The sequence below is a fragment of the Drosophila tropicalis genome, unplaced genomic scaffold, assembly GCF_018151085.1.
Source record: "Drosophila tropicalis isolate 14030-0801.00 unplaced genomic scaffold, ASM1815108v1 contig_694, whole genome shotgun sequence".
In the NCBI taxonomy this organism is placed as follows: Eukaryota; Metazoa; Arthropoda; class Insecta; order Diptera; family Drosophilidae; genus Drosophila; species Drosophila tropicalis.
This window is the reverse complement of record NW_027173176.1, coordinates 6,480,023-6,494,086: the sequence shown is the minus strand read 5'-3', so window position 1 is coordinate 6,494,086 and position 14,064 is coordinate 6,480,023. Positions and strand designations below refer to the sequence as shown.

The following is a 14,064-nucleotide window of genomic DNA, read 5'->3' as shown; positions in this document are numbered from 1 at the left end:
TGCTCTAATCAACGCAGGGTTGATTTATTTTGGGTTCATCGCAAGCAACATAAACGGAAGGTAGCACAAACAAATGAGGGCGCGAGACCAGACTCTTATTTTGATAATACATCATTTTTCCTGTACGGCTAGCAATTAGCAGCGAGAATATTTTCAATTTAATAGAAATTGACTTGTCCACAATAGTTGGTGTAGGTGCAAACCTAAACAACCCTATACTGGTTGACGCCTCTTATTGTTGACGTCACACTAACGGATATGTGTGGCGCTCCTTTGAATTATCTTCTGACATTATCCAGAGACTTCGTCACTAGAAAAACTATCGATATATGCAGAAACAAGCACATGCAACCCTGAACCAAGAACTGTACCTGGCAACTCTGTATGCTTTGCGTGAAAATAGGAGGAAAAACTGACATTTCTAAAAGAAAACAAAACGCCGTCTTACTGCACATAAAAAAAACAGCACAAAAATGTCGCGACAAGCCACTCGACTTGATGCCAAAAAAGTGGTAAGTTAAAAAGAGAGTAAATTGTTAAGAGAAGAGGGGATCCTAACTATAGGTTAGCTTTAGTTTCGGCTAGTTAGTTCTTTTTTTTTTGTCAAGTGACACCTCAAAAATCGGCTTCATATTCCGTTCCGCTTTTCCAGTAAGTTGGTAAATGTGTGTAATGTGTGAGAGAGGGACACGAAACGAGGAAACACATGGAAAACCATTTTAACAGTAACCAACAACAACGTACCTCAACTAACGGATCAGCGCTTAGAATGAGCTCCGCCGCAGCCGGTAACAGCAGCACCAATAACAACAATACCCACAATCAGCAGCAACAGCAGCAGAACAACAGCAATGCCGCCGCCCAAGCTGCCGTCGCTGCCCAACAAGCTGCTACTAACGCTCAACCCATACAGGTGATTCCGATGCCATTGCTGCCGACAGGGGCGGCACAAATCATAATTGGACAGCAACCGCAGACACAGACGGCCACTGCAGGACTGCAGCCGCAGTTGATACCCTTGCAGGCCAATCAGATCATGCTCCAGGCGCAGCAACAGCCGCAGATGCAAGTGATGCAGCTGCCTGACGGCCAAACCATATTTTATCAGGCCCCTACTATAGCCGCCTTAGATCCAAATGCAGCAGCGGCAGTGGCTGCCCAACCCACGCCCCACTATCTCAATATAAATGGTCAGCTAGTACAGATAACACCAGCCGCAAATACGAATCCAGGAGCGCAGGCTGGCGGTCAGCAGATCATAATGGTTCCACAGACAACCATGGCAGCAGTTAATGCAGCCCAAGGGGGAGCCGCCAATGTGATCACTCAGCAGCAACAGCAACAGCAGCAGCAACATCAAGTCCAGCAGGTGCATCAGCTTCAAACTCAGGTCCAGGCAGTTGCAACCACCTCCACGGCAGGTGTTGGTGCTGCTTCCGTCGTTGGTGCTACCGCTGCAGCTGCCGCTTCGGCGGCGAATAACATCAGTGCCGATGTTAGCACCAGCACCACTGGCACCAATACCACCAGCGAAGACGAGAATTCTAAGGGTGAAGCCGATGAGGAGCCCCTCTATGTGAATGCCAAGCAATACAAACGCATTCTGATTCGGCGGCAGGCCAGAGCGAAATTGGAGTCCCGCATTCCCAAGGAACGTTGCAAATATTTGCATGAATCTCGCCATCGGCACGCCATGAATCGGGCGCGGGGCGAAGGCGGTCGCTTCCATTCCGCCCAAGAGAAGGGCGGCGATTCCAGTGGTCTAGACGGTGGAGGTAGCCTTCAGATGGCCCCAAGCGGCGGGGCCACACTCAGTCGGGGAACTGCGCGCGCTCCCCCAAAACTGATTGCTCCACATCAGACGCCAAGCATAACGATAACGGCCATAAAGACGGAATAACAGCCGGATAGTTCGTTCACTCGTTCGTTTAGACCGTGTCTCTAACTCTTCGCCTAAAATACAGCTATGTTTGTGTAAAATGTATATTTATCTCTTATATTTAGTTGTAAAAGCTGATGAAATAGTTCAAAACAGATAACAGATATCCATGGAATATTATAATTTTTAACTCTCTATTATGTCATTAGATTTAAAACACACATAAGAAATCATCAGAAAAATTGTATAAATAATAAATCAAATTATATCGAATCCAACAAACTGCAAAGTCTTCTCCAAACTGTTGGCTAAAACCTTTTTAATTTTCAAACTCAGAAGAATTGTTTTCTCGCAGAATTCGGACAAATTTAGCATTATAAGAATGCATCCGGTTTAAATTTGGCTATATGAAATAGTTGCAAACTTAATAATATTTTATAACTACAGAAAATTCAAATAATTCTAAGAAACTGAGCCAAACGACTCAAGTACATTTTTAAATGGAGTTTACCTTTTTTTCTTATCGTGCCCAATCCGATTCGAGTAATCAATAGTTCCATTCTTTTTCTATTTTTCTTCTTCCAAATTTGTTTTTCAAATTTTTATTTTTTCTTTTATGTTTTTTCTTTCCTCTTCTTTCCATTCCATGCCGTTATTTGGTTTTTTTCTGCCTACTTCCTTGGCTCCTCTGGAAGAACTCCGAATTCCTGACCCTCACCTATGGCGCTCTGGTCACCCAAATGCTGCGTGACTTTGAGAATGTCGAGGATGTGAACAAACAATTGGAGCGCATTGGCTACAACATGGGCATGCGTCTGATCGAGGACTTTCTGGCCCGCACTTCGGCGCCCCGCTGCCTGGAGATGCGGGAGACAGCCGATCGGATACAGCAGGCATTTCGCATATATCTCAATATACAGCCGACTATATCGAATTGGTCGGCGGCCAGTGATGAGTTCTCGCTTATCTTTGACTCGAATCCATTGACGGAATTTGTTGAGCTGCCAGCGGACTTGACCAATTTGCGTTATTCGGCCATACTAAGTGGTTGCATACGTGGTGCCCTGGAGATGGTACAATTAGAGGTGCAGTGCTGGTTTGTACAGGTAAGGATGTCTGACTCTCTCTTTCTGTGTGTATGGGGGTGTGGGATTGATGTGTGTGTGTGTGTGTGGATTTTGTGGAATACTTTTTTGTTATCTTGAATCTTCTAATATTTGGTTTCTTGGCAGGATCAGCTCAAAGGCGACAATGTGACGGAGTTGCGCGTAAAGTTTGTGCGACGTCTCGAGGAGGTCATACCAGCTGGAGAGGATTAAAACAATACAAAATATACAGAGAAGCAGATCAGAAGAAGAACAACAACAACAACAACAATGAAGGAGATATATATATATATAGAGAGAAAATTTGATAATATGTTTAAGACGTTAGGCAGAGAGCTGGCTGGAGGCGTTAGAAGAAGCTGCATTCCGGAGCAAAAACAACAACAACAACAAAAAACAATAAGTTTTAGTTTTATGTTTTATTCGACTTTATACAAAAAATGATTTCCATTTTTACTGGATAATACCATAACAATATAATATAGTAAAAATATATATACACAAAATATATATATATTTAATAATTTTTTGCATATAATATACAAATTATTAATTATGTGTATAGATGTGTATATATATGTATAGAGATATACAAAAAAGAAAAATCAACAAGTATCGAAATAGAATTAATTGTACGATTAGTTTTTTTTTTTTTTTTTTGTTGCAAAGTGTTATGATGAATTTCATTTGGTTTTTTTTATTTGTTCGGAAATTAACAATAACAAATAGGTAAAATTTAGTTTAAAGCTCAGTTTTTAATGGTTAAGGTTTTAAGGAATAATTCCCTATTTTGGTTCTCTCGGTTTTTTATTCTCTGATTTCTTGATTGGTTTACTCTCTGTCTCTAAATGCATTTTGCACAGTCGTGCAAAAGATATACCCATGGCTAACTGAAGAAAAATGTGATAAACTTTGCTGTGTATATATACAATTAGTCAGCCGACTTCTATGAACATCGCTTACCATTATCATTATTTGGGTTAATCGCTGTACTGGGTAAATGATTAAGTTCAGCTAAATGATCTCAACATTTTGCTTTATTTTACTATAGATAAGCAAGACTGGGAGCGATTTCTTGATGTTTGTATCTTTGTATCCAGCTGAATGAGTTTCACACATTGTCATGCCACTTTTTCTCAAACTAAATCAAACGGAAGCATTCTGAAACTACATTAGCCCGGACAATACTGTATATCTTTGGTCAATTTGCCAGATCTACGATCAATTAATTGGGTGAGGAGATATTTTGATGGCCTGTGGTGTGTGGGTTGGATTGGGATAAGTTAGTTAACTAAACCAACTAAATTGATCACTTGCTGATAATAGTTTAATTGAAGAGTTGAATTACGGGTTGGTTTACGATTGGTTTAGTTCTGCTGTGGACAAAGCATTAGGTTTAGATTCCGGCGCGTTAGGACTTTGCGTAGAGCTTGCAGCGTTTTAATGCAGATTACAACACAACAGCCATTGGCCACGCCTTCGGCAGGACTCTTGCAGGTGCACGAGTTGCTCTTTATTGCGGTAGCTGCAGCAGTAGGCGGGGCAGATCTGCGACTGGAATCGGAGTTGGCGTTGTTTTGATTTGACTGCTGGCAACAGTTAGAGGAAGCTGGTGAAGTGGTAGTAGCTGGTGCCTTCTGGCCACAGCAGCCAGTAGAAGCAACAGCAGTAACAGGAGGAGGAGTAGTAGGGCTGGGATTAGATACTCCGCTGCAACAATTGCTAACTGGAGGAGGTGCAGGCGGAGCAGCAGCAGCACCACCACCACAGCATTTGTTGGTGGTGACGGGTGGAGGAGTAGGCGTCGTCGTTGCACAGCCACAACCACCGCTCTTGGCAACAGTGGCCGTTGGTGGCTGCGGTGTGGATTTGGCACCACCTCCACCGCAGCAGCCACCGCCGCTGGCTACCTTGCCAGTCCCCATGGAAGCCAAATTTTGCAATAGCAAAGCAACATCCTCGATATTCTGATTCATTTCCTCTTGACGTTTACTCACTTTTTTGCCGCACATGCGTTTGCCACCAGTGGCAGTTGTGGTTACCTTTGTGGTGACCTTGCTAGTGGACGCCCTCTCACTGCCGCCAGCCGCCGCTGCTGCACCGCAGTCTCCGCCATGACAACTCTTCGTTTGATCACATTTACAATTGGTGCAATTACAGATGCCCGCATCTGCTGTGATCTGTTTGAGAGTCGGCTTATTGTCCCTAATATCCAGCTCAATCAATCCTGAGGCGTCGCTGGGCACTTGGGAAGCCTGATGCAAGGTCGCTTGGAGTAGCGCACTATTGTTGTCAATGGTCATTAGGATGTCATTGAGCAGGGATTCCGTTTCCATGTCCTCGTCATTCTCAAAGCTATCATCTTTCAGTAGTTCATCGATATTCTGTTGAGTCAACTCCAAAGGTGACGACGTGGAGGCAGCATCCACTTCCATTTGCCCACTGACCGCGGCATTGCCATAGCTTGGCTTCAGATCCACAAAACTGGGCATCTCGGTGGGCAGGGCCACCCCGCAGGTGTCTGTGAGTGGAGCCATGGGCATAATGGGTTTAGGTACAAGTATCGCCGCATCTATCCAAGGTCTGGGCAACTCCTCCTCGGCAGCATAGGACAATTGGAAGGCCTGTGATGTCTCTGCTGGCAGGCTCAAGGGCTGCTCTTCCTGCAGCACAAGCACATTGTTGGCAGTGGGTATCAAATCAGAAGGCATTTGGTCCATGATCGTCCCACCGGGCATGCTCTGGACAACGACCACACCACTGTCCGAACTAGTGCTCTCTGAATTGTGACTACCGGAATCCAGGCTTCCATCCAGTGGCGCTTGCTCCTGATCCAAATCTTGCTGGGCCCCTTCTTCGTTGTGGCCCCTTTGGCTATTCCGTTTCGATTTCTTTTTGCCCTTGTTCAACAGTTGCCTCTGATGGGTCTTCTTGTGCGACTTCAAACTGTGCGAGGTACTAAAGGACTTCTGGCAACTGTCTTCTTGGCAGGGATACGGCTTCTCCCCAGTGTGAGTGCGCCTATGTGTCTTTAGATGATGCGATGCTGTAAATGCCTTGCCGCAATCATCTTCCGGACATTTGTAGGGACGCTCCTGCGTATGGGTGCGCATATGCTTCTTCAGGTCACTGAGCGTGGTGAAACATTTCTGGCACGTTTCACAATTGAATGTCTCGCCATTGTGTAGACGCAAGTGGGCGTGCAATCTGATAAGAATTTGTTTATACACATATAATACCTCGTACATACATAGTATACGTATATTTACTTACACATACATGCATATAAATATCAGTCTATAGTCATTTCTTGCTCACCTGTAGCGTGTGTTGAAGGCCTTATCACAGCCGGTGACTTCACACTCGTAGGGCTTGACCTTGGTATGGACACGTACATGGATTTTCAGGCTATACGAGGTGAGGAACGCCTTATTGCAGCCCTTCTCTGTGCACTTGAAGCTATAGTCGCCTGAAATGAGGGTCGCCAAGAAGTGGGTGAGCTGTCTTGAAATCTCTCTTGGCATCTCAATAGAATACATTAGACTATTCTTTTTCTGACACTCAAGTGTACTGAAACTTCCGAAACTAAGATAACATATCATTTTTATTAAAACATTGACTTGATTTGTCCAAAAACATTTCAAACTAAACTGATACCGAGGCTGATAAGTAGTTCTGAAATGAATTCTGATATCATTTCTCTCTCTCTCTTTCTATCTCCCTTCATGACTAAAGAGGATCTACGAACGGAGGATACTGAGAGAGGATAATGAGAACTTACCTGTATGTGTTTTTAAATGCGTACGCAGATTCCCAATTGTACTGTAGCTGCGATAACAGTTCTCATAGTTGCATCTATAGCGACTGAGGGCCTCATCGGAACTCTAGAAAAATGTGTGTAAACTAGATATTAGTTGAGATAATTTTGTTGTTTGCTTTGAGTTAAAAGAAGAACACTATATACAATAGTCCTTTGGGTAGGTCATGTTCTAAATCTTCGATTGTCATTTTTGTCATGCATTTGAATATGTTTATGAATGGAGAAAGAGGGAGATAGCGAGAACGAGTGAGATAGAGTGACAATTATGCTAAAACTACGCACCACAAGTTAAGGCTTAACACAAATTTGATTGATTCGATTGACTGACTGACTGATTGATTGATTGGGATTGATTGCCTCCTTTAAACGCTACAAAAAGCATTAGTAAAACGGCAAGTTAAGTTAAAGAAACAAACATAGACACTCAATTAAAAAGAGAGCCACAGATCGTTTTGGCGGAATGCGGTGGATTGGTTGGCGGTGTGCAGGGGGTATACCTCATAGGCCATGGCCATAAGTTGATCCTCATCTTCACGCTCCCTATGCAGTTCAACCGGACGTATGCAGTGAGCCAAATCAACATCCTCATCGTCGGGCTCATTTGTATCATCTACATAGCTATAAAATATAGTATCACAAAGATCAAAATATATCGCCAGAGAGATATACATACATATGTATATACATATGAAATATATATAGAAAGCATTTAGAGTCAATATGGAACACAATTTGCATACAATTTCAGTGGGTCAGTGGGAACAAAGTCTATATATGTATGTACATACATTCATACATACATATGTACATATGTGGATATAGACGAAAGTCTAGCAGATTAGTGACATTAATTTTCTGTTTTGGTTAACTTTTCACTGTAAGCCTTTTCTAATCAGATTAATTAATATTTAATATTGTCATGGCCAAAAACACAAAACGAGCAACTCAAACAAAAATAAAACAAAAAGAAAAGCGACAGAAAAACTATAAGGCAAACAAAATTAAAAAGAAAAACAGCAATAATAATAACAACAACAACAAGAACAAGTGCGTGGGCGAGCCGACATCTGACTGACGGGCAGCGGCATGCGCTTCACCACCCCCTACCAATCCCGTCCCTTCCATTCTCCCGCCATGCTATACTATCGAATACCCTACAATTCATTGCCAGCTGGTCGATACCCTTCCTTCCTCTCTCCCTCGTCCACTCCCCCCAACAAATATGATTGAGATGGGAACCAACTCAAAAACTACTCATACCGATAAAAATAGACCCCCTTAACAAAAAATATAGAGATAGAAACAGAAACAGAGAGGAGAGTGTTTTGGGCCACGACACAGCACCGTGCGGGGGTGTGAAAATGAAAAATTGAAAAATTATTGTACTAAATACAAAGTAGAAAAAAAAACAAAAAACAAAAAAACTAGCAGAAACCGAAAAGATGACAGGACAATAACAAAAATCTAAAGTGAAAAGTTGTCGGACTGACCAAATTATTGAAGATCATTTAAGGGGTCCAATTTGATGAATTATCATAAAATATAAAAGATCGCTCAAAGTAACAAGATTTCTCGGGCAACACAATGATTAGATCGTCGGGGTCACCATACACTATCTGTGTTTAACAAGGCGCTAAGCCAAGTTAGCGAAGAGACGCTTAAACGTTCCAACATTTTGTCTGGAACATGGAGTAATATTTGAACTGATTTCACAACTTTATGAAATTTTGTATAATGTGTGTGTGTAGTAATTAGTTTGAATAACACTGTGTTGGAGTGCCAAGAGGTAATTGTTTTAGCTAACCAGTCGAAATTGAAATAAAATAATTGTTTCAGCATTGATAATTGTAATTGAATGTGAAACTTATGAACTTTTCAACTGGAAACCTTTTTGTCGCAATTGGTCAGATTTACACTGTAACCAATCGATTTCGAGAAACACACACGCACACTCAACACACACCCTCACACACGCACACACACAACCCTCAAAAGCGAATGATCGAGAAAAGAATTTCACAATAGTTTCGAAAAGAAAAACCGGCACTTCTTTTTACAGCAAGTGTGAATGAATTTTGTTGGAGTGAAGAAGACAAAAAAAAAAACACAATAAAAAATGTTTTTCAAAGTTTTTTTTTTGTTTTCCTAACATACAAAAATGTATTCTTGTATGTACATATGTACATACATCAGATACATATACTATATACATATGTACTTATATAGGGACCAACTTTTTGATGTGAAAGGGAAGCTTGTGGGGGGGAGGTAAGGAGGTGGCTGTAGCCAAATCTAAATGTGTTCATCGTCGTGAACTATTTTTAGGCCAAACAAACGATTTCTATATAATCATCATCACGATAATTATCATCATCATCTTAATCATCATCATGATGATGAAAAACAGCAAGAACAACAACAGGAAAATTATAAAGGAAAATCCGCGCGCAGTGGTCGCAGCAATATGCAACCGTTAGAATTTCTCCCCATTGCCAACCAATAAGAGAGAAATATGAAAAATCATATATGTAAATTGTTTTTGAAAATATATATTAACACACACACACACACATACATATACGTATGTCCATATACATATCTGTATGTATGAATGCTTGTGTTTTGCATTATGGCCAACACAAATCAGGCAATTAGCAACAACATGCAATCATTTCGGACACTTTACGAACAGTTTGCTTGTTGTAATAAGTGGACAAAAAACTAAACGCAAAAGAAAAAAATGAAACAAAAATGTTTTTCAAGAATATTGCCAACAATTTTCGTTCAATATTTTGCTTCTAATTGGCCCACCAAACACACAACAAACAAAAAAGAAAGAAATACATACATACATATGTATGTATGTACATAGATGACTCTAGACACGTCACGCCAGACAGCGCAGAATTCTTGCCGTTCTTCGATGTTTTGATGGTGATGATGATGGGAATGAGTGTGGGCAGTGGAAAAATTAGCTGGCCCTGAGCGGGGGTCAACATTGGACAACAACAATTATAGGGAATGCAAAACTTAGGAACAACACATGCATACATAGTATGTATGGACGTTCAAAAACAAGGTTCAGTGAACGGTTGCTCGCAACGCCCCGCAACCCATGCCAATCCCACCATCAGCCATTATTTAGTTGGTACTCATCTAACAAATCACCATGCTCATATCACACACCTGTCAACGATGTCATCATCTAATACACATACATATGTATATACGCACAAGTACATACATACATATATGTATGTATGTATGCCTATAATCCCAATCTCAAAGCTAGTCACCTTTAACGTATTCTTAGATTAAAGACTCTTTGACGAAGCCAAGGAAATTTTGAACCAAAAGTTTCCCGAATATTTCATATCCTTAATAGTTAACATATTAGTAGATAAGGTAAGTCAGGCATGCAAACAGAAGAAGCAGCAGCAAATAAACAAGATGCACTGGGTGGTTCAAGAACTACCTGGATGTGGTCTCAACGGTAAAATATGTTGGCGATGAATCGTCACAGGATTGTGTGGTTGTGGTCATTGTCTCCGAATTAGAGGATGAGGCGGCCAGCATGCTGAGCGAGACCACAGTGGGTGGCTGGACTTGGACAAGTTTTTGATTTTGAAACTGATATTCCAAGGTGAAGCATATGTCATCCAAATTATAAACCTGTTCCACTTCCACCTCTACTACGTCCTCGTCGTCGTCGTCCTCTTCCTCCACCCCCTCCTCTGTATGGTTGGTTAACAATGACAAATGATTTGATGATACGGATGCGGGTGTGGATGCGGATGATGGTATGGATAGGACAGCAATGGGTATGTGGTTGGTGGTTTCTAGTGTTGCAGATGATTCGAAGGTCGACGTTGTCGTCGCAGTCAGTGGTCGAAGCGTAAAGACTTCATCATCATCATAGTCATCCTCATCGTCTTCGACTTTCGCTACATCCGGACGTTTCGTCTCCAATAGAGCATATGTAGCCGCTTGTAGCTCATCTGCCGCCGCTGCTGCTGTTGCAGCCTCGAATGTTAAACTTAAACTTATGGGATGCAGCACCTGTTGCTCGTTGTTGTTGGCCTCTGAAAGTGATCCAGATACGGATGTAGCAGCTGTTGTTGTGGCGGGCATCATAAGGTTAGCCAATAGTGGTTTCTCTTCAATGCTGGCAAAATCCAATTGCAGCTCGCTGCCGGATGACGCAGCGGGCGGCGAACCCGATAGCGAGGTTCTTGTTGAATTTGTATCATAATCCCTGCTGTCTGATAAGGAATTGCTATGATGGTTGTGGGTGTAAAAATGTTCCAGCAGTTGTGGTTGTTGCTGCTGCTGTTGCTGTTCCTTCCAACTCCCATGATACCATTGATCGTGGTGTTGTTGTTGTTTTTGCCTCTCATCGGTATCCATTTCGTTTTATTTGCCAGCCCACTCAAACACACACGTACAGACACAAAAAGAGAGACCGAGACCGAGTGAGACGAAGAGAAACAATCGCATGCAGTTCTTTACTTATATATATCACTTTGCAATGCTGCTAACTGATAGATACATATACGTTCGCATTAATACATATGTACACATGTATCATCAAATGGAAAATTAGAAAATACAGATCGTGATCGGGGATCACAGCGAGAATGAACCGAAAAGCACACGTCCAAAGCGAACAACAACAAAGATAACAATAATTCTAATTGGAACGATACACGGCAATATCGATAGCTTCATCGATAGTTCCATCCGATATATATCATTAGAACAACTGACGAAATCGATAAGATTTAAATTTACCACCCTGTTGTATTATTTTGATTTGGGCTCGGGCTTTTTAGACATGATTAGGAGATTTGTTTACTTTGTTGAACAATTAAATTTGCCACCATTCACCCACCAGACTTATATGGACCAATCTTGATCACATGTGTTTAAGTTCCCCTCAATAGGAAAACAATATTTGAAGCCGAAACTTCCCAAAGCAATAGCATGCCATCCCGCTCTTTTTCAAACAAAAAAGTTTCTGTCCAAACACAAATAATCAACGTCCCTCTTTCAGGTGACTACCACATACGACAGATCATTACAAATATTTGTAAATAAAGTAAATAATATACAAAGACAATTGTTATTAATGACATTTTACACTTTTAATTTGTAAAATATATAAGTTTAGCATTACAAAACATTGCTACGCAGATGCGCGCTACTGCTTAGTCCTCCTCTTCTTCGGCAGCACCACCGCTACCACCCTGGTTCTTCTTCAGATTCTTGCGCTTGACGCGTCCAGGACGGCCGCCACCGAAGGGTGATTTCAGCGAGAAGTCAATGTGCTTCTGAGAGTCCAAACGCACCACGAATGATGGAATATTGACGACTTGCTTGCGCACACTAAAGGAGGAGCGAGCGAGGAGAGAAAGATAGTTTAAATTAAATGCTGAATCTCAATATAACGGTTGATAAGGGAATGGATTTGGTTTATATTTGGAATAAAATGTTCAGTGCAACTTACGCTATGCGGGATTTGCATTATGATTGGAGTGAATATTATCAAAATCAACTGCCTAATCAAAAGACGTTGAGAGCCGGTACAAGGCAATGCTTGTTCGACTCCCAAGTGGTCTTACTGAACAATCAAATTAATTCTCATTGGCAAAACGCCATTGGCCCAGCGATATTTACCGAATGTGACGCTGACGGATCAGCACACGGGCATGATGGATGGATTTAGCCAAACCCAGCTTGAACACCTGAGTTTGCAAACGGCGCTCCAAGAAATCCTCAATTTTCAGACCCAAAACGTAATCGAGCTTCATGCGAGATTCATCCAAGACACCAATACGCACCAGACGACGCAGCAGGGCATTACCTAGAGAGAAAATTCACAATTAGTAAAACAATTCAACATATTTCGCTTTGCACATCAACCATGTGCTTTTCTTCAGTACATATTTGTTAGCGTCAATGTATTTATTCAGACAAGAAGTGTCAGAAATTTAGTTTTTAATATAAATCATCATTTAATGTATTAATAATACACTTAAGGAAAACAAACGCTTTGGAGGATGTCTGCCCATCAGTACCTGCCGTTTTTTGATAGGCAAGATACATAATAACAATGGAGGAAACACATACCTTGGAATAGACGTTTCTCGTCTTTCTCGTCCAATGTCAACAGCTCACGGGCAGCCTTACGGATCTTAGCCAGGGCGTATTTAACGCGCCACACCTCACGCTTGTTACGCAGACCATATTCACCAATGATCTTCAACTCCTGATCCAAACGCGCCTTTTCGTAGGGGCGACGGGGAGTCACATAAGTCTTCGAGAAGACCGACGGTATGCGGCCGTTAACCATATTTCACTGTGGGAAAAAAGGAAAATATTCATTTAAAAAATGTTGTCTTTCATTTAGGTGTCTCAAACGAACATTGAGGTTATGTGGCATGTGTCGCGTGTCTAAAATACGACCAAAGTTTCAATATTCACATGTTAATTACTGTTTCACAGCGTATATTTCTAGTCACTTTTATATTAACTATATTAAATTTAACATTTTAAAACACACAATTAAATTGATTTCAAAAAATTTTCCTTACCACGCTTCCGCTCAGTTGAGACGACCAAAAGAAAAGAAAAAATTTATCGCCATGCGGTAAGTTGTCACTATTCACAGAGCTGCATTCTACTCGATATCTCTTCTACTCGATATCGATACTTCCAAATATCGATTACAAAGTTGCATTGTACTCGATACTTTAGGCGCCATTTTCAAAGAATGGTCTAGTAGCTTAAAATGTTTTACACTTTACACTATTTTAATTTTTTTTATATAGATGACCAAAATGATCTTTAAATATATTGATTTGTATAAATGAATATTTGATTTTAGGCTGAAGTGATGAAGGTTTACACGATACTAGAATGAGTTTCCAATAATGTGGCAGCTTTCTATTTGTTTTTTAGTGAATATGGCAACGCCATTTAGGCATAACTGATTTTTTGTGTTTTGCTGATTTACTAAAAACTCTTTAAGATCCTAAAAAAAACACACTGATCTAAAATTGCACAATAACAATGATTTATAAGACTATGACTATGCACAGTGATGCCATTTCTTAGTTGTCTGTAGAGCCAAACACTGCATGTTCAAGGGAACACGATTAGGACCTTTGTTATTTATGTCCTTAGATATGAGTTGGCCAGGTCTAAACTTTTGCATTTAAATTTTGTAATGGAAGTGGAATGGCCATTGCTAGCATTGC

At 41.1% G+C, this 14,064-nt stretch overlaps 4 protein-coding genes across 5 annotated transcripts; 2 read left to right on the top strand and 2 right to left on the bottom strand.

Annotated features, from left to right (window-relative positions):
- Positions 1 to 369: 369 nt before the first annotated feature.
- Positions 370 to 2,161, top strand: Nf-YA (nuclear factor Y-box A). The gene is made up of 2 exons (XM_068292312.1): positions 370 to 512; positions 653 to 2,161. The coding sequence occupies exon 2, from the start codon at positions 707 to 709 to the stop codon at positions 1,898 to 1,900; it is 1,194 nt and encodes a 397-aa protein (XP_068148413.1). The 5' UTR covers positions 370 to 512; positions 653 to 706; the 3' UTR covers positions 1,901 to 2,161.
- Bet3 (blocked early in transport 3) lies at positions 372 to 3,928 on the top strand. Its single transcript, XM_068292313.1, has 3 exons — positions 372 to 512; positions 2,575 to 2,985; positions 3,112 to 3,928. Exons 1-3 carry the CDS (start codon positions 474 to 476, stop codon positions 3,196 to 3,198), a joined length of 537 nt encoding a protein of 178 aa, XP_068148414.1. The 5' UTR covers positions 372 to 473; the 3' UTR covers positions 3,199 to 3,928.
- On the bottom strand, positions 3,609 to 11,462 carry MTF-1 (Metal response element-binding Transcription Factor-1). Of its 2 annotated transcripts, XM_068292310.1 has the most exons (5): positions 10,281 to 11,462; positions 7,303 to 7,423; positions 6,767 to 6,869; positions 6,304 to 6,454; positions 3,609 to 6,192 (listed from the first exon to the last, which is right to left on the bottom strand). In XM_068292310.1, exons 1-5 carry the CDS (start codon positions 11,210 to 11,212, stop codon positions 4,353 to 4,355), a joined length of 3,147 nt encoding a protein of 1,048 aa, XP_068148411.1. In that variant the 5' UTR covers positions 11,213 to 11,462; the 3' UTR covers positions 3,609 to 4,352. The 2 variants fall into 2 exon arrangements, with proteins under 2 accessions (XP_068148411.1, XP_068148412.1); XM_068292311.1 differs by lacking the exon at positions 7,303 to 7,423 and having other exon boundaries at positions 10,865 to 11,462.
- Positions 11,463 to 11,924: 462 nt separating this feature from the next.
- Positions 11,925 to 13,500, bottom strand: RpS9 (ribosomal protein S9). Its single transcript, XM_068292410.1, has 4 exons — positions 13,399 to 13,500; positions 12,935 to 13,163; positions 12,482 to 12,668; positions 11,925 to 12,190 (listed from the first exon to the last, which is right to left on the bottom strand). The coding sequence occupies exons 2-4, from the start codon at positions 13,155 to 13,157 to the stop codon at positions 12,013 to 12,015; spliced, it is 588 nt and encodes a 195-aa protein (XP_068148511.1). The 5' UTR covers positions 13,158 to 13,163; positions 13,399 to 13,500; the 3' UTR covers positions 11,925 to 12,012.
- Between the last annotated feature and the right edge of the window lie 564 nt (positions 13,501 to 14,064).

What these genes read in the sequence shown, in the direction of transcription:
- MTF-1 (XM_068292310.1), bottom strand. Translation starts at nt 11,212, where the DNA reads ATGGATACCGATGAGAGGCAAAAACAACAACAACACCACGATCAATGG. An exon ending in ACCGTTGAGACCACATCCAG is followed by an intron (nt 7,424 to 10,280) that starts GTAGTTCTTGAA and finishes TATATTTTATAG; the next exon opens with CTATGTAGATGATACAAATG. An exon ending in TTATGGCCATGGCCTATGAG is followed by an intron (nt 6,870 to 7,302) that starts GTATACCCCCTG and finishes ACATTTTTCTAG; the next exon opens with AGTTCCGATGAGGCCCTCAG.
- Bet3 (XM_068292313.1), top strand. Translation starts at nt 474, where the DNA reads ATGTCGCGACAAGCCACTCGACTTGATGCCAAAAAAGTG. An exon ending in GACTTGATGCCAAAAAAGTG is followed by an intron (nt 513 to 2,574) that starts GTAAGTTAAAAA and finishes CTCCTCTGGAAG; the next exon opens with AACTCCGAATTCCTGACCCT. An exon ending in TGCAGTGCTGGTTTGTACAG is followed by an intron (nt 2,986 to 3,111) that starts GTAAGGATGTCT and finishes GTTTCTTGGCAG; the next exon opens with GATCAGCTCAAAGGCGACAA.
- Nf-YA (XM_068292312.1), top strand. Translation starts at nt 707, where the DNA reads ATGGAAAACCATTTTAACAGTAACCAACAACAACGTACCTCAACTAAC.
- RpS9 (XM_068292410.1), bottom strand. Translation starts at nt 13,157, where the DNA reads ATGGTTAACGGCCGCATACCGTCGGTCTTCTCGAAGACTTATGTGACT. An exon ending in CGAGAAACGTCTATTCCAAG is followed by an intron (nt 12,669 to 12,934) that starts GTATGTGTTTCC and finishes TTTTCTCTCTAG; the next exon opens with GTAATGCCCTGCTGCGTCGT. An exon ending in ATCCGTCAGCGTCACATTCG is followed by an intron (nt 12,191 to 12,481) that starts GTAAATATCGCT and finishes CTCCTCCTTTAG; the next exon opens with TGTGCGCAAGCAAGTCGTCA.